Raw genomic sequence first — 20,168 nt, 5'->3', positions numbered from 1 at the left:
CTGCAAATCATGTTTATGTTTTGAAATCATGTTTTGGCATGTGGCGCCAAAGTAGAGTCTCAGCTGCCGAGCAACCACGGGTTGCCAGTTACGTCAGAAAACGAAATCTAAAAGACCTCGGTATTTTGAATTTGAATGTAGTAACTGTTTTTGGCCACATTCTTACATATGGCACCTTTAAGGAACTCTATTTTAAAATTAAATGTGTCTTCATTATCACAAATCATGTGTTACTTCGATATAGTATCTTTTTTTTAATTGTTGCATCATATGTATAAATTCAGCTGCTTGAACAAAATTAAGTCAAACAATCCAACCACGTACATTAAAATAACTGCAGTACGACAAATGCAAAAGATCCAAATCTATATCTATATAAACATAAATCATTTAATGGCAGCCCATGTCCAAAGGGAAAGGAATTGGGCTCATAACCGGAAAGTTGCTGGTTCAACCACGGGACGGGCCAAGGGCCGGGTCGCCCCCGAGCAAGGCATTACAATAACGAGGCAGCAGACTAGACAACCTTTCATTTTATTTCAGTAATGTGTAGTAGATCACTACAGGAAGCAAACACAGTAGATGCGGTAATAGTCAGTAGGTGATATTTACCAAAGGACCAAAAACCACAAAGACCCAGAGCAACACCTTTCACGTTGGGCACCACGCAGCATTATTGCTAGAACCCACACATAACATGTCAAACGAGATGTTTCATGGCGCCATACACAGTCCAGTGAAATGTTTCTGCAGGATGCTCCATAAACGTACACATCTCTACTTTGAGAAGAAGAAAAAATATATAGCATGTGGCTGTTGACATTTGTTAGCATGTTAATTATGAGGATTAGAGTTATTATACGGTCATATATAAAGATGGAAGACATTCTCTGTGGGTGTGAGTAAATGATCCTTGCCATGTCTGAGTGGAGTTCAAGCTGTGAAATGCAGAAATAAAATCAAGTGGTGAAGATGTTACTCTACTTTAGTTGAAATACTAATAAAGAAATGCATCATTATTATTATTATTATTATTGTTATTATTAATAAGGAATCGCACCATTCATGCTCATGTTTGGCTCATTTCATTCTAAGCAGACAAACAATTCCTCCTCCTCTGAGCTTTACTGACTGTACCTTGAGTGCATACAGAAGTCTGTATTTGAAGTATTCATCCAAGATCTAACATTTTTACCAAAGCATATATATATATATATATCATCTAACATTTAAAAATGGTGCGATGATGATTTAGTATTCGGGGCGGTGAAATGACTATGAAAGGTGGACGGAGGGTTTGATCGACCTGCTGTTTCAAGTGAAGTCACGAAGTCTAACAAGACATCTTTGAACGTGGATCCAACTCTGTCTCATAAAACGTGAGGGAAAAATAGTGCACACATTTTATCCCGAATGGCTTACATCTGAGAAGTGAATGAAAACCCTCGCCACATTTGCATTTTGGCATTCATCCAGACAATATTATGTGGCATAATAATAATAATAATAATATCGGCATGCCTACTAAAGCCTGTGGCATACTGTAAATAGTCATGTAGAAATTCAGGGACAAACAACAGAAGTCTTTCAAATCAAGCAATCCCTCAGATCATTGAGAAAAATATTCAGTTAAACAAATACAATATACAAAGTTAAACAGTCATATACTCTATGCGAACACCGCAAGTGTTCCTAATCCAGTGGATATGACCTACTAATAATATATAAATATAGTAATATATTGCTTCATGTAACATGTATTTCTAAAACAACCCTATGATGCAAAGCTGTCAAATGTGAGAAAAGCCTCACAGCAGCTCGTCGCAATTCAATTCCGTCCCATATGAAGACATGATGTGTCTCACATGTGTCAGAGACAGTCCTGGCTCAAACTGTGACAATTTATACAGCTCATAAAAAAAATAAAGGGAACACCTGAATCACAGGTAAATATAACAGCTGGAAATCTGTACCCATATAAAATGTTTCATTCTTTAACAACAAACCAAACAAACAAAATCACAAATAAAACTTAAGACTGTGATAACAAAGTGTCCCCCTTCATTTTTTTTGAGCAGTGCATTTTAAACCTAAAACATCTTAAGCAGCACATTAATTCCACAGCATCTCTCAAAAATCTCGTAGAAACAAGAACAACAAACGTGATTCTCGAACAAAGAGACGTCGTCAACACACGCACACGCACAGGCCTGCATGTCTTAGAGCCGTTACTCCTCTATAATAAGGCAGGAATTATAGTGGGAGGAAATGATCGCACTACAATGAGTCAATAATCAGCACTGACACATGTAAGAAACAACATAAAACATTTCAAATTGGAGCCACTGCTTTTGTTTACTTGGTATCCATTCTACCGCTTTTATGCCCAGTTGCTATTTGCCCATTATTACACGAGAGGCCACAATTTGCATGTGTTAGTATAACATGGGAGCAAAAACACACACTCTTCATATATGTATATATACATACATATATATATATATACACATATATTCCTACTGAGCCTGCTTACTTGTCACTGGCACAGACTTCATGGATCTGTGTCAGAAAAGTGACACAGTGAGTAAATACCTCATTCTACTGCTTATGTCCCTGTGAGTCCGTTTCTCCTTAGGTGAAAACAAAAAGAAGCCCCAACAAAGCAATGAAGTTAAAGTGGTAATCCTGTGTTGTTTAGTACACAAACCAAACACACACGGTCCAGTGAGTCAGAATAGATATTACACTAATAATACATGTGTGCACCTTGGCAGGTGTTTCCCAATTTTAGTTTTTGCAGGAATTCATTGTTAGCTGTGATGTAAGATTTGTACGTTTTGTGATATAAACGATAGAGTGATGTAGGTAAATAGAGATCAGTGGCATGTCAGTGCAGCACAGTGACATTATGTTATTATTACACTTTGTTAACTGTGGTCAATTTATGATCAAGTTTGATTAGTAATACTAAGGTTAACTGACAGGATAGATGTTTGTGACAACAAAATCAACAATGACATCGTTCCATTTAGCTGAACAGGCTCACAGTTACTAAAACAGTTTCTTACTAAAAAATGCAAAATTCCAATTATTTAAAAACAAACCTGCTGTGAAAAAGGTTCTTTTTTTTTGTAACCTGCAGCTATAACACAGTGATTTCAACCTGCGTTTCTGTTATCCTCCATTGTCGGAGCTTAAGGTCATTCACTCAGTGTCATGTGGATAAGGTATGAAATGTAACACCATCACAACCGATTTAACTAAGAAGTGTTTAAAATCAACACAACGTAAAAAAACAAAAAAAAACAATGTCATGTTACTACAGTCGGTTAATTCACACACACGCACGGGAGCTGTTGCAATATTTGTGTGCGGGTAACCACACACAAATATTTAGCCACATGGAGTGATTTATGGTTGACCTTGAAAGGTCACAGTTGGTTTGGGCCACACAGCCAACTGTTCCCTACACCCAAAATGGCTGCTCCCCTCGTGAAAGACACCCTCACCAGCACAGATCTAAAAGGGACTGCTTAGTAATAAGGCCCCTCAGTACACAGAGCATGTGGCATCGGTGTAAACGCGTTAAATTTGATTTAAGAATTACTTAAAGTGACACTGAGTTTCATATCAAAGTCCACTTTAAAAAAGGTTCTATGGTAAATGTGAATATAATTCAGTAGCTAAAACCAGTATCAATAATAATTCAGTCCAAGGTGCAGAACGAGAGTAAACAGCATTAACAGTCTGACGTTCGATGGTCGTACAGTGATCACACTGTGGTGCAGGTCACAGTAGTTGCTAATCTGCCTTGGTCTCAGCAGCAGGAGGCACTGCAGCCGAAGACACCAGTCTGACAGCTTCTTCCTGGGGCTCCACAGGCCCCTCCCCACCTCCTTCCTCCTCATCCTCCCTCTCCAGGCCAAGTGGAGGTAGTCTTTGTGTCACAGTGTGCCTGGAGCGAGCCCTGTGCCTTCGAGGGTAGAGGAAGAGTGCCGGGTCGGGCATGGCTGTGGGCTCTGCGGGGCCCGTCACTCTCTCCATTGGCACGCATTCCCGGGCACGGTCCGCTCTCAAGGACGCCCTCGCGCTCCTACGTTTGGGTTTTACCACGGGGGAAGAAGGGGAGGCTCCCGATGGCATTTGAGCAGAAAGCGCGTTCTGCTCGGCACCATACTGGGGCCCCTGACTGTTCGCTCTGGCAAGGAGTCCCTGCCTCTGCTGCATCCGCTGGTGGTGCAGTTTCTGCCTGGCAGCGTGCAGCTGGAAGGAGAGGTACGCCGCTGCCTCGGTTTGTTTCTGCAGCTCTGTGTTGAGGATGGTCGAGCAATGGCTGCGGCGCTTGAGCTCCTCGAGAAAGTGTCGCTCCTTTTCTTTGAGATTGGCTCGGAGGGCTCCCACTAAAGCCCCTTTGTGACTCAGCTCCACTCGCAGCTCTCCTAAGACGCACTCCCTCTCTGCCAGGTGGTTCTCCAAATCGTCACAATGCTCCTCCAGCAGCTCCTCTTCCTCCTGTAAATCTGACGCGGAGACAAAAACACACGTGTTTGAATGTGAAAACACAGACGTTTTTCCACGTAAAATACATAAAAGCAGACAGAAAAGTATGTGCTCCTATATGTGAAAAGCTAAGGCCTCATAGGAAACCTGGGTTATCTGAGGCAGAAAAACAGCATAAAGGCTTTAGATTATCTAACTGTTTACTTATTACAAACATATTGGAAACCTGCTATTCCACCTTGAAAGTGTCAGTTATATTCTGGGACGTGTTGTTAAGATTGAAACCATCAACTTTTTAAAAAAGTAGATCAACCAAAGATGATCCATTCACAACAGTATTTATGAAACAAATTCTCATATGTGTGAGACTCAAGCCATACATGATGAACCATCAACTATCAAAAACGAAACTGTGATTCTGCTGCAAAAATACATGTGCTACTGAGTTGTACAGAAGAGTTCTGATTTTATCAGTTTGATGCTTCGTCCACGTCCTGGTGTGTTGACTACTTCTTAAAAGCAAAGCACTCTAACCAAGCCTTTGTGTTACTGTGTAGGTTTGGTTCTTGGCTCCGTTTACTGCATATGCAAATATCTGATCAACCAAACACATGGAGCAGCAACTCGGCGGTGCATTCAGGCATGTAGAGAATTTCAAACCAAACACCAGAAGTGGGAATAAAGGTAGTTGGTGCCAGGCGAGGCTGCTGATCTACTGGGATTCTCACCCACAACCATCTCTGGTGTTTACAGAGAATGGTTCAAATAAAGAAAAGAGAAGATATCCAGTAAGTTGCAGTTCTCTGGACAAAAATGTTGAATGGTCTGTATTTGTATCATGCTTTTCTAGTCAAAGCTACAGTTTTCCCCTTTTCTATCATAGGCATTGCTGTAAGGAGCAAGTAAGTGTCTTAAGTGTCTTGCCCATGGAACACAGTGGAGACTAGTGGAGCCGGGAATTGATCCCTCAACCTTCTATTGTTCATCCCCCCCCCAGTACAAAGGACAATGGTCAGACTGGTTTGAAAACGACAGCAAAGCAACAGTAACTGTAAGAATTAATAACCTCTAGTTACAACCAAGGCATGAAGAAGACAATCTCTGAATGCACTACATGTCAAACCTTAAAGCAGATGGACTACAGCAGCAGAAGAGCACACTGGTCCCTATTATTAGGTCAAATTAAAGCCCTGAGTCAGTGCAGTAAACGTCAGCACAGGAAAATAAGATTACATCGTGAACTGATGCCTCTGCTCGGACAAATCGAAATTGTCTTAGGAGTAGGAGTACCCACACACAGACACTATGTCATTTCTGCCACTAGGGGTCCTCTCAATCAAGTGTTGAGTTGAAGCAGCATAGAATAACGGGAACCGAGACAAATACAACATCTTTTTGTCCATACCAAAAATGTCCTTGCTCCAGAATTTATAGTTGTCATATATGGTAGTATAGAAATGCATTTGCAGTCGACACGAAGATAACCTGGAAGTCATGCAGCTCGTACTGTGTAATGTACAGGAGAGTCAGAGTGTCTGTAAAACTGTATATGTGTTGTTGATGTTCACATAATTCAGTCAAAGTTCTGTAAAGCCTCGGTAGTGGAGACTTTTAATGTGACTAAAATGAAATAGAAATACGGATTTAAAAAGTGGCGGCTCATGTAAGTACACTATATATACATTATACAATATGCAGAAATACATATATTTAATTGTAATGGTGTCTTTCATACATTTTCCTCTTCATACAACTTCATTTTTTATCTTTTCTTTACATATTTCTCCCTCTCTTCCTCTGAACCAGTGGATCCTCTCGGGCCTAATCCATCTCAGATTTTCTGTTGCCCATCACCACACCCCGGTTGAGCTCATATGCTAACTATAGACCACCTAATACGATCTTCCTCTCCTCCACCAGCCCTCTCTCCTCCTTTGTGTCTGCAGCTGACGACCGCATCCTGACGCCTTCCCTCAGTCGCTCTCCTCCTCCACTCTACCTCTCCATCCCTCTCTGCTTTAACTCCCCTCCTCTCTCTTTTCATGGCTAAAGGTTTTTCCTCCTTCTCAGCAAAGTGTGTAAGCAGACACCCCACGCTGGTGGTGGGTGGGGGGGGGGGTGGAAATGAGAGCAGGAGGAGAAAAAGAGTCTGTATCAATTTGTCAGGGTGGGAGACGGAGCTGTATTGATGGAATGGGAAATGACCTGTCCTGGAAAAAGAAGTTGGGCTCTAATCTCTGAGTAATGTAGCCGCCATGCACCAAATACACTTTTTCACGCAGCCTTTTGACTCTCACTTTTTATGCTCCGTCTCTAATCCGCTGTGACAAAGCCGTGCCTTCCTCTGCATCCCTGCACCCCAGATGAACACACCGTAAACCTCAGCTGCGTCACGTGTCCAAATAATGATGACTGGTGCCGTGTTTGCAGCTGTGTTTACGTTGTCACACGGGGAACATGCTGCCCTCATGCAGCCGTGAGCGATTCTTTTTCAAAATCAGCACATATACTGTACTGTACAGGGGAGGGGAAACACAGATGTACTGTACGTCGCACTCTGGGTTTTTAGCTGTGTGAGGTTTTGTCAGGGAGAGGGAGGCAGGGGTGAAAAGAGGGAGGATGGTGGCTGACAGGGATCTGTCCCAGGGGAGAGGGAGGGTGAGGAGGGCGAGGGGAGGGGGTGGGGTGGGGAGAGATGGATGCAGACTGAGAAACAGAGAGAGAGAGAGATGCTCGACTGGTGTTTGAGTGCAGTGAAGAGAAACTGACCCAGAGAGATGTGAGCATGTGTCTCTCTTTGTGTCTCCGAACAAGAAGAAAACAAAGCTATAGTGGAAATAAAATAATCCTGCACAGATAACTGGGGAGATTTTTTTTTTTTTTCCACATACCTATTTGACTCCTGCCCGAAGGCTTCTTCTCCAGCTTACTTGTCAAGTCTGCAAAAAAAACCACAAAAAAACAAAAGAAAAGAGCTGTTAGAGAGCGATAAACATACACTCACAGAAATAAGGGTTCCAAAAGGGTCCTTCTACAAGGGCTGAGGTTCTACCTGGAACCATTTGCTTCTTAAAAACCCTTTCGTGAAGAAACCATTTTGATCCAGAGAACCCTTTAAAACCCCTTTCCTGAATAAAGGGTATTTCAAGGGTACTTGATTGGACCCTCCAAAAGGGTTCCAGGTGGAACCTTTATAAAAAGGTTCTACCTGGAGCCAAAAAGGGTTCTCCTTTGAGGACAAGCCGAAGAACTTTATATGGTTCTACTTAGTACTTTTATTTCTAAGAGTGTAGGACAAAACCACATAAAACCATGCTTTCACATATACAAAAGGTGACATATTAAAGCTGTTGGCAGACATTTCCTGTTTGCCAGTGAACATAACAGACCCTCAATGCAGTTTCCAGCACATTAGCAAGCTCATGAATAAATTACGAGGCTAAATCTGAAACTTTACGTCAAACAACGCGAGAGCCAGAGACTCGGCCGAATGATTTTCTTCTTACAATACTCGCCGCAGTCTGGAAAAAAAAGACCTTCTTTACCGTGACTTCAATAAGACATATTAGCATTATCAGCATTCCTCCCTACAATCAATATCTACTTTAATAGACATGACTGGCTTTGCAGTCTGTTTTCTAGGGCAGTATAAATTGAACAACATATATAGTGAGTTTACTTCTTAAAGGGATAGTTGAGTTCACCATCACCAGAAATCAGACACAAACACTCACTCTCACTGATAACATGGCTGCCAGTGGGAGACGAGGTTAAAAAAAAAGATGATTTTAGTCACTTAAAAAGGCTCACCTTATCAAACGTAAACCTGCTTAAGTTCACAATATCTCAGGGGAAATGTTTATCTCTTCTAACTAGTAAACTACAAATTAATCGCTGACTCTCCCACACTAAATTTCACAGAGAAATCTAATCAAGTTAAAGGCGCCATATGTAAGAATGAGATCAAAAACGGTTACTTCACTCAAATTCAAAACACCGAGGTCTTTTAGGTTTCGTTTTCTCCGCCATTGTAGCTCAGGCGTAACTGGCAACCCGTGGTTGCTCGGTAGCTGAGACTCTACTGACTGCAATGATTGGTAGACTGGCGGTAGGTGGCGCCACATGCCAAAACATGATTTCAAAACATAAACATGGTTTGCAGTCTGCAAAATATTTTTTTAATGCAAATATTTTGTCTGTACTGTTGTTGTGGGTGAGTTCAGTTTGTTATATGAACATTATTCCTGAGTCTCTGTGACATATTAGGAGTTGCTTTAGATTTATTACATAATGCACCTTTAAAATGTGATATCTTCTTGTAACTCCGGTGTTTGAAACTCTTCCATCAACTTCACCTAAATGACACAAACTTCACAAATGAGGCAGCAGTAGAACAGAATCTCCCTGTGTCCCTGTGAGCTAAAAAATGCTGATTTTCTCTCTGGACTTTGGTGCAGAAGAGCAAGCTTAACTGTCTCATATATTCTTAAAATATCCCAGACTTAATCAGGCAAAGATTGTATTCGGCGAGCCTGTCGTTAAACGGCTAAAATCTATTTTCTCCTCATCTCCCCACTGTGTAATGCACGGTAAAGTCAGAGTCCAATATAATCACACTGATGTGTCTTTTTTAATCCTGGTGCCTCTCTATGTCCTGGACTATAAAACAGACACGACTGCTCTCAGTAACACAGCTGAACCGTGCTACTGCGGGATTATCCCAATGTGACGTGGCACGAAATCTGGCACACGGACATTTTTAGACACTGGGTGGATTATATCTCGTGTTCCGTGCACTCACTGGTTTTTATGTTTTTGAGAAGATAATGCAGCAGCTGGATGTGTCGGATATTAGCGGTGTTTTAGAACAGACTGCTGGTCACGTCTGGCCAGATAAACGTCCTGATGTTCTATAGTACGTGTGCACATTTGTGTTTTTCTGTCCTTTTGGGGACCAAAAACATACAAGCCTATCTTTGTAGGCACATTTTGTCTGGTCCCCATGAGGATAAAGGGCTTTTTCAGGGTTAAAACCTGGTTTTTAGAGTTAGGGTTAGAATGATGTTTAGGTTAAAGGTGCCATATGTAAGAATGTGGCCAAAAACGGTTACTACATTCAAATTCAATATACCGAGGTCTTTTAGGTTTCGTTTTCTGACGTAACTGGCAACCCGTGGTTGCTCGGCAGCTGAGACTCTACTGACTGCAATGATTGGTAGACGGCGGTAGGTGGCGCCACATGCCAAAACATGATTTCAAAACATAAACATGATTTGCAGTCTGCAAAATATTTTTTTAATGCAAATATTTTGTCTGTACTGTTGTTGTTGTTGGTTCAGTTTGTGATATGAACATTGTTCCTGAGTCTCTGTGACATATTAGGAGGATTTTATGGCCAGTTGATTTAGATTTATTACATAATGCACCTTTAAAGGGACACTGTGTAGTATTTATGGGTTTATATAACCCAAAATCCACTTTTGTATACATATTATGTGCTCCTGCATTGTCTAGTCGCTGTATAATATTCTTTGTTTCATTTTCGTAGTGTTTCAAAAAGTCATGTAAAATAACATGGTCGCAGGCCGCTACTGCCTTGCCACGACGCCATGTTTCTACCGGGGCCTGTATAGATACAAGCCAGAGAACAAATCAAGCGTCTCTTTACTTGTAGCGGAAGTCCCGCCTCCTCTCTCTCCGCTTCGTTTGCTACGGCCGCGGTAGCTCGCCCTCTCCCTCGCCTCACGAACCTCATCTGCTGACACGGAGAAAGACGACGAGGACGACATTTGACCGGCTGAGGATACCGTAGCGCTCAGGGAAGGGAGGGGGTGAGCAGAGGAGCAGTTCTTTGTTGTAAATTTCAGCCTCTCCTCTAGATGGCACTATAAACTACTTACTTCACCTTTAAGGTTAGGGTAAAGGGTTATAGAAAAACAACTTTGTGTGACTGTGTGTTTGTGAATCCAGCAATTGGGGCACAGATTTGTGCAACCAAGGTGTCGTTAATGAGGATTTTGTGTATGTGCATCACTCTACACACTGACACTTATGATATTATGATGATAATTTTGGCTACAGCACGAAAAAAACAAAATTTGCATTTTGTCATGAAAACGTTAAAAACAGTTAAAAAACAAAGGTCAATCCAGAGCATCTACATGGTAGATATTTCTAGCCATTCTTCTTTTCTTTTCCAGCAATCTCTGTCACACCCCGTCTCCTTCCCTCTGCAGTCAGCACAACACGCCCACCCGTGAAGCTGGCATGAAACGAGAGCGGCAGAGAGAGAGGGGTGAAGAGGAGAGGAAGGAAGATAATAGAGGAGGAAGGATGGCAGCTGTGAAGGAAGACAATAGAGAAACTATACAAAAAGGCGCGCTCCAGACAAACAGCGGGACTGTAAGAAGTATTCGTCACACGATGAAAACACGGTGCTCAGCACACACGAGCAATAATCTAATGTGTGTAACGCGCTGTAGGTCAGGCTCATCTCCTGCAGCCTCACGGAGCATTTCAGGTTTTAAGTTGCACGGCTCAACCTTGAATATTCACGACAATATCTCAAAGGACAAAAAAACGCTCACGTCGGAAAAATAATTGTGTTCTGTGACACACAATAAAACACACAGGACATAATGTGATTCACCTTTTTGTTTAAGGAGACGGAAAGGTTACGTCTTCAACCTTAGTAGCAGTAAACAACACAACTCATAATATACCTGTACACAATGGCTGTTACTGATCATTTAATCTGCTCATTATTTTATCCATTAATCAAGCAAAAAATGCTGATGGGTGTTTTGAAAGAAAATAGAAAATTAACCCTTTAAGGTACGCACCAAGAAAAAAGCAAAGCAAAAATTATTTATTTGCATTTTTTATTTTTTTATTTTATTTACTTTATTTTATTATTTACTATATATATTTTTTTTATTTATGTTTTTAAATTAGACACTACAGTATTTCAGATACAGGCCTCTGCCAAACGGTTGAGACGTCTGTTCATAATAAACCTGGTTTGCAAAATTCATAAAGTACAACATTCAGAACAAGTACACATTAATTTAGTGTTAGTGGTAGAGTTTGAGTTCAGCTTGATATAGTGACTTAAAGTGTGGTCGTCCAAATGGTTGAGTAGTACCTTAAAGGGTTAAAGACATTTAAGAAGCTAAAAAGTCTGAGAATATCAACTTTCATTTAGTTTAGTTAATTTAATTGAGTTAATAATCGACTAATCGAGCAGCCGGACACTGCATGAACCTTCTGGACGTCTCATTCTCACATTTATACTTGTTGAAAATACAAGTACAGGATTTCAGAAAGGCATTGTTTGTTTTTTTAGTAAAAGCTGCAACCCCCCCATTCCCCCCCCCCCAAAAAAAGGCTATTTATAGAAACATTTCAAACAACAGTAACACTTTTGAGAGCTTCAAATTTACAGTACGCCTGTGAGCACGTGATCCTCCTCTGCTTTAAACACAGATTTTCCAATGTGGCAATGAAAGCCACAGTATAAGACGCTTCAAAGATACTCAGCAGAGAGAGAAGACTGGAGTGTTTTTAACTGTATTACATCCCTGCTGATGCAAACCCATAAACACCCCCCCCCCCCCAAGCAACGTGGAAATAAAAAGTGGTGCTCAAAGTCGATTCATGGCTGCAGCTGCTGCAGGTAGAAGATTTACGTCTGTTTTTCGATATCTGAGGGGAAGTATGTGTTTGTTGACAGTGGGGAAACGCAGTGAATCTGTCGAGACTCGGTTATTATTGATTAGATCGCTGAAAACTATATTGTCTCTCTGAAGGTTTTAGCTGCACATTTTGGGTTTTTTTTTCTCCCCCGGAGCTGGATGAAAACACAAAAGTATAGCTTTGGCTCAGAGTGGACAAGAAATCATCTGCAATCTGCAAAAGCACCAAGCCCTCAGCATTCACAGCGGGAAGCCCAGTGGAGGCAGAGGAGCAGAGGATTAAAATTACACACACACACACACACACACACACACTTTCACTCTTTTAGGGCATTTCTCTCTGTTTGATTCTCAACATCAAAACATAGACGCACAAATATACACGTACGGACAGACAAAGTGTTATCCTGAACCTTCACCCTAACCAGATAATGCCTAAATCTAAACTTAACTCAAGTGGAAATCTTAACCCTTAAAAATGAGGTTCTGCCTCATTAGGACCAGGTCTGGGTCTCCATGAGGACTACTGGCCCTCACAAGGTCAGTGTTTCTGCCAGATAAAAAAAATGTCCTAAAGAGGAAACAAATACAAGAACACACACACACACACACACACACACACACAGCCAGATGTGAGGCAGAAGTGATGGAGAGGGTTGTTTTCAACACAACTGGTCACACACACACACACACACACACACACACACACACACACACACACACACACACACACACACACACACACACACACCTCTGTATAACCACAATCCTCTTCATATGGATTAACCAAAGGATGATGCACGTGTTTGAATCTTTCTGAGGATTATTTCTGTGCATTGTGTGTGAGACGCATATCATGCGTGTGCATGTCATGATATGAAAAATTCTTCTAATCCCTTTGAAAAAATGTCTTCATGAGGTGATTTCCTTCTCTGTAAAGACTATTAATAACTGGGTTTCAGCAGGGTTTGAGGTTTTTAGGTCAGAATTGTGACCAGATTAACACCACATTCATGTCATAGTGTTTAAAACGGTAATACAGAGAAGCGGGGTGGGAGAAACCTGTGAGTTGAAAATATCAGAAATGTCTTAAACTAAATGAAAAGAAACAGTTTCATTAACACAAACTAACACGTACATTAATACAACTCTGTTTAACTTCACAACATAGTATTTATCAACAACTGTAATGTTAAAAAACACATTTCTACTTTCTGCTGATGAGGTTTCTTGAATGCATCTTGAAGCTGCCTGCTTGAAGTTTGAATGCATTTTTGATCACGTGCCGTGAATCCTGCACTACTCCCATTTGTTCTCATGCACCGGAGTGTAGTCTATTTGAATAAGCAACAAATCATCCCATTGAATACTTGAAAAGCAGTTGATTACATAATGATTACAAGAACAAAACAAGCTAATTTGGTGCAACTACGGAGCTCGCATTAAGAATAATCACGTTTGACGTAATGCAGGGTTTTTCTCTTGTGATCTTCCTGTTCTTCTGCTATTGTGTGAAAGGGAATTAATGACATTAAATACCTAATATGTCTGCGAGGACATTTTGACCTCGTGAGGACATTTTGGCTGGTCCACTTTTGAGGATTTTGAGGATTGAGACCTGGTTCTAGGGTTAGGGTCAGAATGAGGGTTAGGCATTTAGTTGTGATGGTTAAGGTCAGCGGGGGGGCGAGGGAATGCATTATGTCTATGATGGTCCACACAAAGATCGCATGTGTGTGTGTGTGTGTGTGTGTGTGTGTGTGTGTGTGTGTGTGTGTGTGTGTGTGTGTGTGTGTGTGTGTCCATGTAGCTTGATGGATGAAATATCCATTAAGCTCCAAACAGGACATTATGTGATTTTCAGGAAATGGAGCATGACATCACCATGTAGTCATTGTCTGTCATTGACTGATGGAGCAGACCCACACACACATACACACATACACACACACCACATGCACATGGGGTCTATTTTAAAAACGGCTGCAACCGAAGATAGTAACTGAGTCCTATAAGCAGCCTATAAGTGTGTGTGTGTGTGTGTGTGTGTGTGTGTGTGTGTGTGTGTGTGTGTGTGTGTGGTGTGTGTGTGTGTGTGTGTGTGTGTGTGTGTGAGAACCTCTACCACACCCTGAAATCAAACACTCGTCAAGAAAATCATTACAAAGGAGCTTCAGTGTAAAACTGTACCAGGAAAGAATCAAGAGCACATCTGTGTGCACACGCGCTGATGGATTATCATAAAGTGAAACTGTAAAGTCTTATTCCATCACAACTGTAAATAATGCTTGCGATAAACCACCTTTTTTTGAGGGAAGGAGGTCAATTCATTAATTAATTAACAAATGTTTTCAGTCATTTGTTAAGCAAACACCATCTAAGCAATTAAGAGATTAAGAGATATTTTTTGGGATTTCAAAGACTAAACCAGTAATCATTAATATAATTATCGGTACTACGGACAAATATTTTACCTCCAAATATCCACTTTCTTATTGACGTGAATGGGAAACGTGTTTTCTCTTATATTAATGATTTCACCATGTACGTGCAATGTTTTTAGTGTTAATGACATCATGGTTACACACACACACACACACATTGACATCCATTCATATGGACCAGGTTTATCCAGAACCATAACCAGTAAATGCCTGTACAATTTACTTGATCCTAACTTCAACCACAGCCTCAGAAATAAGGTTTTTGCCCCATTGGGGGACCATAACTGGTCCTGAAAAAGACTTCATACCAGAAAAGGTCACAAAGAGGTCACAGGTACACACACACACCGAGTGCACCCTCACCTGAGCAGAGTTTCTGCAGGGAGAGGATCTCCAGGTGGAGACCATTGAGCAAAGTGAGGTGTTCCTGCCTGAGGAAGACCAAGCTCCTCTCCACGCTCTGGAGCTGCTGGGACACTTTGCTCTCATCAGCCATGGTTTGTCTGCAGACACACAAAGAGGGAATCATCACACAGTACTCTTTTGTTTGTCCCAGTTTAACTAAACACTGTCTTTCTTACGCAGTGAGATACAGTTCTGGAGCAGAGAAGATGAGGACCACAAACGTGCAGCATTCAGCAAATCCACTTTACATAAGATATCAAGTCAACACAAAAAGTGCCTCTGCTTACCTTTCAATGGATGTTAAGTACCAAAAATAAATAAAAATAATAACTACGAAATATGATTTGCAAGCGTTATAAAAACATCCTTTGGTGCTGGTCTCCAGTGCTGCTCCAAACCCCGCAGGCTGCTGCAGTCTCCCTCAGACATGTTATTATGTGTGACGCCGTTTGATTTCAGCAGATGCGTAAAAATGCTGAACGACGCACGGCACCGCGCGCTCCGTCCTGCTGCTGCTGCTGATGGTGCTGATGCTGCGCCGGGCATCGTTTCAGGTCGACGGCGCGGCCGATATAAACGCGCGTGGAGAAAGTGCGCAGTCCATTTTTATTTATAGGAGTCGCGCATCTTCTCTTCCTTCCTCAGCCGCTGACTGAGACGTGAAGCTGCTGCTGCTGTGGACACGGACTGATGCTGATGCTGGGCTCGGAAATGATGACAACAAGCGCCGTGAACGGAACACACGAGCAGATCGTACGACGGAGTCAGCGTGGCAGCTGATTGGCGGAAGCAGACCTCATCATCAGCTGTGTGTGTGTGTGTGTGTGTGTGTGTGTGTGTGTGTGTGTGTGTGTGTGTGTGTGTGTGTGTGTGTGTGTGTGTGTGTGTGTGTGTGAGACGGAGCAGGATCAATAATGAAGCGTCCTGTACTGATCACGTGGTAGAACAAAGGAAAACACTGTGCTTGTGAATCAATATCAATGTTTATAATGGGTCACAGTGAGCTTTGCTTTATCAAGAACAGTGAGGTAAAATATGTAAAGCTGCTATATTTTCCTTTTTTTTGGTATTTTTATTTACTGTAGTTCCTGATTTGTTTGGTTTGTGAAAATATTGTAGAAATATAGGTTAACTTCAGTCAGAATGGATCAACTACAACAAATAAAATAAAATAAATGAAGTAATGCGTCTTGGGGCCTAATACACAGTGACTTTCAGTGGCGTGCACAGACATTTCAGGGTCCAGGGGCTCAAGTGAGCTAAGGGGGACCCACTTATACAGGGTATCTGCAGGTTTCAGCATACCTAAAACACTATAACTATGGGGGATCATGCTGAATTACAATCCAATTCAATAGCTGTATGTACAAGTGCTGTAACCCATAGTCGCAGACCAGCTAGCAAGCATGCCGATAACCCAAAAAATGTAAGACCTTTGAGTAATGTATTTAAGAAGGTTTCACACGGTTCACCGCAGAACATGGTGTGACTGAATACTGTATACTGAAACGATGAAGTTGGTGTCCATTCACCAATAAACAAGCACATATTTCTTTAGCATCAGCATGCTACCATTTTGCAGCTAACGTGGCGTACCTGTTTTCAAAGACAAGCTAGCGAGGCTACGATTAGCATTAGCGTAGGGCTAACGTAATACAAACACTGTGCAACCTCATTAGGGCACAACGCAAATGTTTTCGTTTTCGATTAGCATTCGCGTAGCTCGCTGTCGTGACTGCCAGCCACGCCACACTGGCTCACTAACAGCTAGCTATGCTAATGCAAATAGAAAATTAAAACATTTGCGTTGTGCCTAATGAGGTTGCACAGTTTTTGTATTATGTTAGACTTTACATTCCTTATCATGCATTACCATAACTGAAAAAATATTCTTCAGCTTCCACCATAGGAATACATTCTTCCTACGAGCATTGCACTCGTTTTTAATGAATTTAAGACATTTTAAGGCCTTAATTTTAGAATTCAAGACTTTAGGATGCACGTCGTACACCCTGTTATAATTCACTCACTCACCTTCTACCATTTTATCCTCCACAAGAGGGTCACTGGTGCTGTAGTGGAAATCCTCTCTGCTGCTGGTGAAGAATGAAATAGAGATTGCAGGGGTCGGCCCCTCCAGGGAGTGCTGAGTCCCCCCCCCCCCCCAGAGGTATCCTACAGGATGTTGTATTAAGGTGCATAGTTGAGTCAGGACATCCAAATTTGAACACACGAAAGGACCTACCATGACAGTGCCTATCCCGGGTTGACATAGAGCGAAAGACGGGGTCACACCCTGGACAGGCCGCCGGTCACAGACACAGATAGAGACAAACAACCATACCTGCTGACAAGAGAAAACACACAGGGGTAGAAAATGCAAAACTCTGTACAGAAAGGCTCTTTTTTGGGAGTTTCAGGATTCAAACTGTTGACCTTCTTGCTGTGAGGCAACAATGCGAGCCACTACTACACCGTGTGAGCCATAATCTTCAAACTGTAGATAAAAAAAATAAAAAAAAAACTCACACAAGTATTGTAAGTCACATCTGGTAAAGCATGCACAGTTTGCTACTGAATTGAAGTGAAAAATAGGGCGATGTTGTGTTTCTGTGTAGCCAAACCTTTGTATTGTTGTACTAATATTACAAGCTGTTCATGTATGTAGAAGCCAACCTACATTTACTCAAGTACATTTCTAAAGCAGTACATTTTTCTTAAAATAAACAAGTTTAAACAACCATTTTGAAGACTGAAAACCAGCATTTAAAGTAGTAGTACATACATGGTGATATATCAACACCTTGACAGAATCACAAGCATAACAGTCACAAACACTGTCAGAAAAACAACAAAACACAGCATTCAATTCACAGATTTATTTATTTACTTTTTTTATGTTAAACAAATAGTTATTATATAAACATATAAACTGGAGTTTTAATTACAAAAGATTCTCCACAAAGAGATGAAAAAAAAAAAAAAAAAAAAAGAGTATCTGACTAGTAAATCCAGAGATATTTCTCCATTATATCACAATCTGCTCAGCCGATCGCCTTCAAGCGTGGCAGGTGTGTTTGTGAGGAACCCCGGGAAGGAAGTCGAGTCACCCAAAACTCTTTAAACTGCACTTTGGTGTGAGGTCTGTCATTACTATAAATGCTTTATAGTATTAGTTAGTTAGTTTATAAAACTCATAAGCGACACCAAGTGTTTTTTGTAAAAAAAAAAGAAAAGCAAAACACTTGAACACAGTTATGAGTATTTATCAACGAAGAAATTCTGCGAAACAGTTTGATGCTCCAAAACAAAGTTCAAGTCGAGGTTTCTGCCCTTTAAGAAGAGTTTATCAGTCCTTGTCAAGCTCCACCGTTTCATTTTTCATTCTTTAAAACCCTAACCTGCTCAATTTATGTCAAATTCGCCATAACCATAATCAAACAAGGACATAGAAATGGTTTAACTTGTTGGTTATGATAAGGAAATGGCAATTTTACTCATTCCTATAGTATTTATATATATAAACTCCTGACTGGACTGCTTTGTTTTCTCACAGCAACATGATAAACCGGAATGGAGTTAATTGAATTCATGTTAAAAATTGTTTACAGTCTTGCACAACACATTCACAAAAATAAGCTTATTGTTTTTTGTTAGAAAAAAAAGAACAAAAACTTAACTGTCACTAGTTTTCTTCATTACGACCACAAAGCTGCCCAAGAGACACTGAATTAAAACAAAATGCAAATAACAGTTTTAAAATGGAGATGCACGCGTTTGTTAAAAGAGGAAAAACAGTCCTAACTCTCCCTCCTTCCTCCCGAACAGTGCAGTTTGTTTAGTGCAGTGATTTCTTCATTTTAAAGTGGACGCACTTCCTTTTCTTGACTGTGTGTCACTGGATCAGCTGCGACTTTAAGTTCAACTATAAGTCCGACAAGGTACAGATATCAAAATAAACCGCAGTATATAAAAAAAACTGTGACGTAGCTTATCCTCATTTATACGAATGAGGTGAACTGTGTGCTTTTTTTTTTTCTTTCCTTAAATGCAGTACAATCACATCTGCTGTGTAAGACTGCTTCAGTTTTGGTTAAGTGTTCCTAATAAACTGACTAAATGTGGTTCTTAATATGGGTCGTGCACACGAGACATAGCTGCTTCTTTCTTAAGCTTCAAGCTTCCACACTTCCAGGAAACTGCAGATAAAGAAACAAAAAAAATCAAAGCGGCAAAACGTTCACAATCAGCTTTCACAATTCATTCAACTTCAATTTGACATCAATTATTATTATTTTTCTTTTTAAATCTTTAACCCATCTTACAATAAATTACAAAGAAAATATACACAGTTTAACCCTGCAGATAATGAACAAACACAAAAAAGCGACAACACGAATCGTGAAGGACATGTATACGCTTCCACGCCACATGAGGACTGAGATGTTTTATAGTTGTGTGTTTGGAGTTTAGACAGCCGTGTGTGTGTGTGTGTGTGTGTCTGTGTGTGTGAGAGACAGCGTGTTGTCGTCACAGATCTCAGACCTGCAGACGGGAGCGTCTCCGCACCCGTCTGTGTGGGAAAAAAAAGGCACAGATCCACATCGGTATTTACAAAAATGAAGACATCTGTGGTGGTGTGAGGCCACTGAGGTGATTGGCGAGGGAGTTTGCTGCCCCCCACAGGCCAAAAGAGGAACAACAACAACATCTGCCCATCTGAGAGCTCCAACTGCAGACTGTCCACCGTCATAGGATATGAACGACTCCTGCTGTGAGGTCACCGTTTCTCCTTTTTGTCAGTGCATGTGATAAACAATCGACTATTTTAGTTTCATTATAGTTTCCATTTTTTTTTAGATTTTTTTTTTCAGTATAAATGGCAGTTACTGTCACGCTGCTGTGCATTGTGTCAAAATCAAATAAAATCAATTTCGTTGTAAGAAATGTCATTTTTTATAAACAAGGTGTCTTCTAAATTACTTTCTATGGACAAACATTGTGTTGTCGACTTAATTCTCCTCTTAAAAATTGGTGAAACCTCTTGATGTGATGTGAAAAGAACTGCTAAGCTTTCAGAGGCACCTTTTTATTTTATTTTAACTAAATCATAAATAAGCTTTAT

At 40.9% G+C, this 20,168-nt stretch overlaps 1 protein-coding gene across 1 annotated transcript; it reads right to left on the bottom strand.

Annotated features, from left to right (window-relative positions):
* Positions 1-3,801: 3,801 nt before the first annotated feature.
* Positions 3,802-15,134, bottom strand: ccdc92ba (coiled-coil domain containing 92Ba; the record flags this gene model as incomplete). Its single annotated transcript, XM_083886582.1, has 3 exons — positions 3,802-4,520; positions 7,392-7,439; positions 15,002-15,134. The coding sequence occupies 3 exons, from the start codon at positions 15,132-15,134 to the stop codon at positions 3,802-3,804; spliced, it is 900 nt and encodes a 299-aa protein (XP_083742708.1).
* Positions 15,135-20,168: the final 5,034 nt, after the last annotated feature.

The sequence above is a fragment of the Microchirus variegatus genome, assembly GCF_963457635.1.
Source record: "Microchirus variegatus genome assembly, chromosome: 3".
Classification (NCBI taxonomy): Eukaryota; Metazoa; Chordata; class Actinopteri; order Pleuronectiformes; family Soleidae; genus Microchirus; species Microchirus variegatus.
Note: the sequence above shows the minus strand (reverse complement) of the source record. Positions and strands in the feature narration are given on the sequence as shown.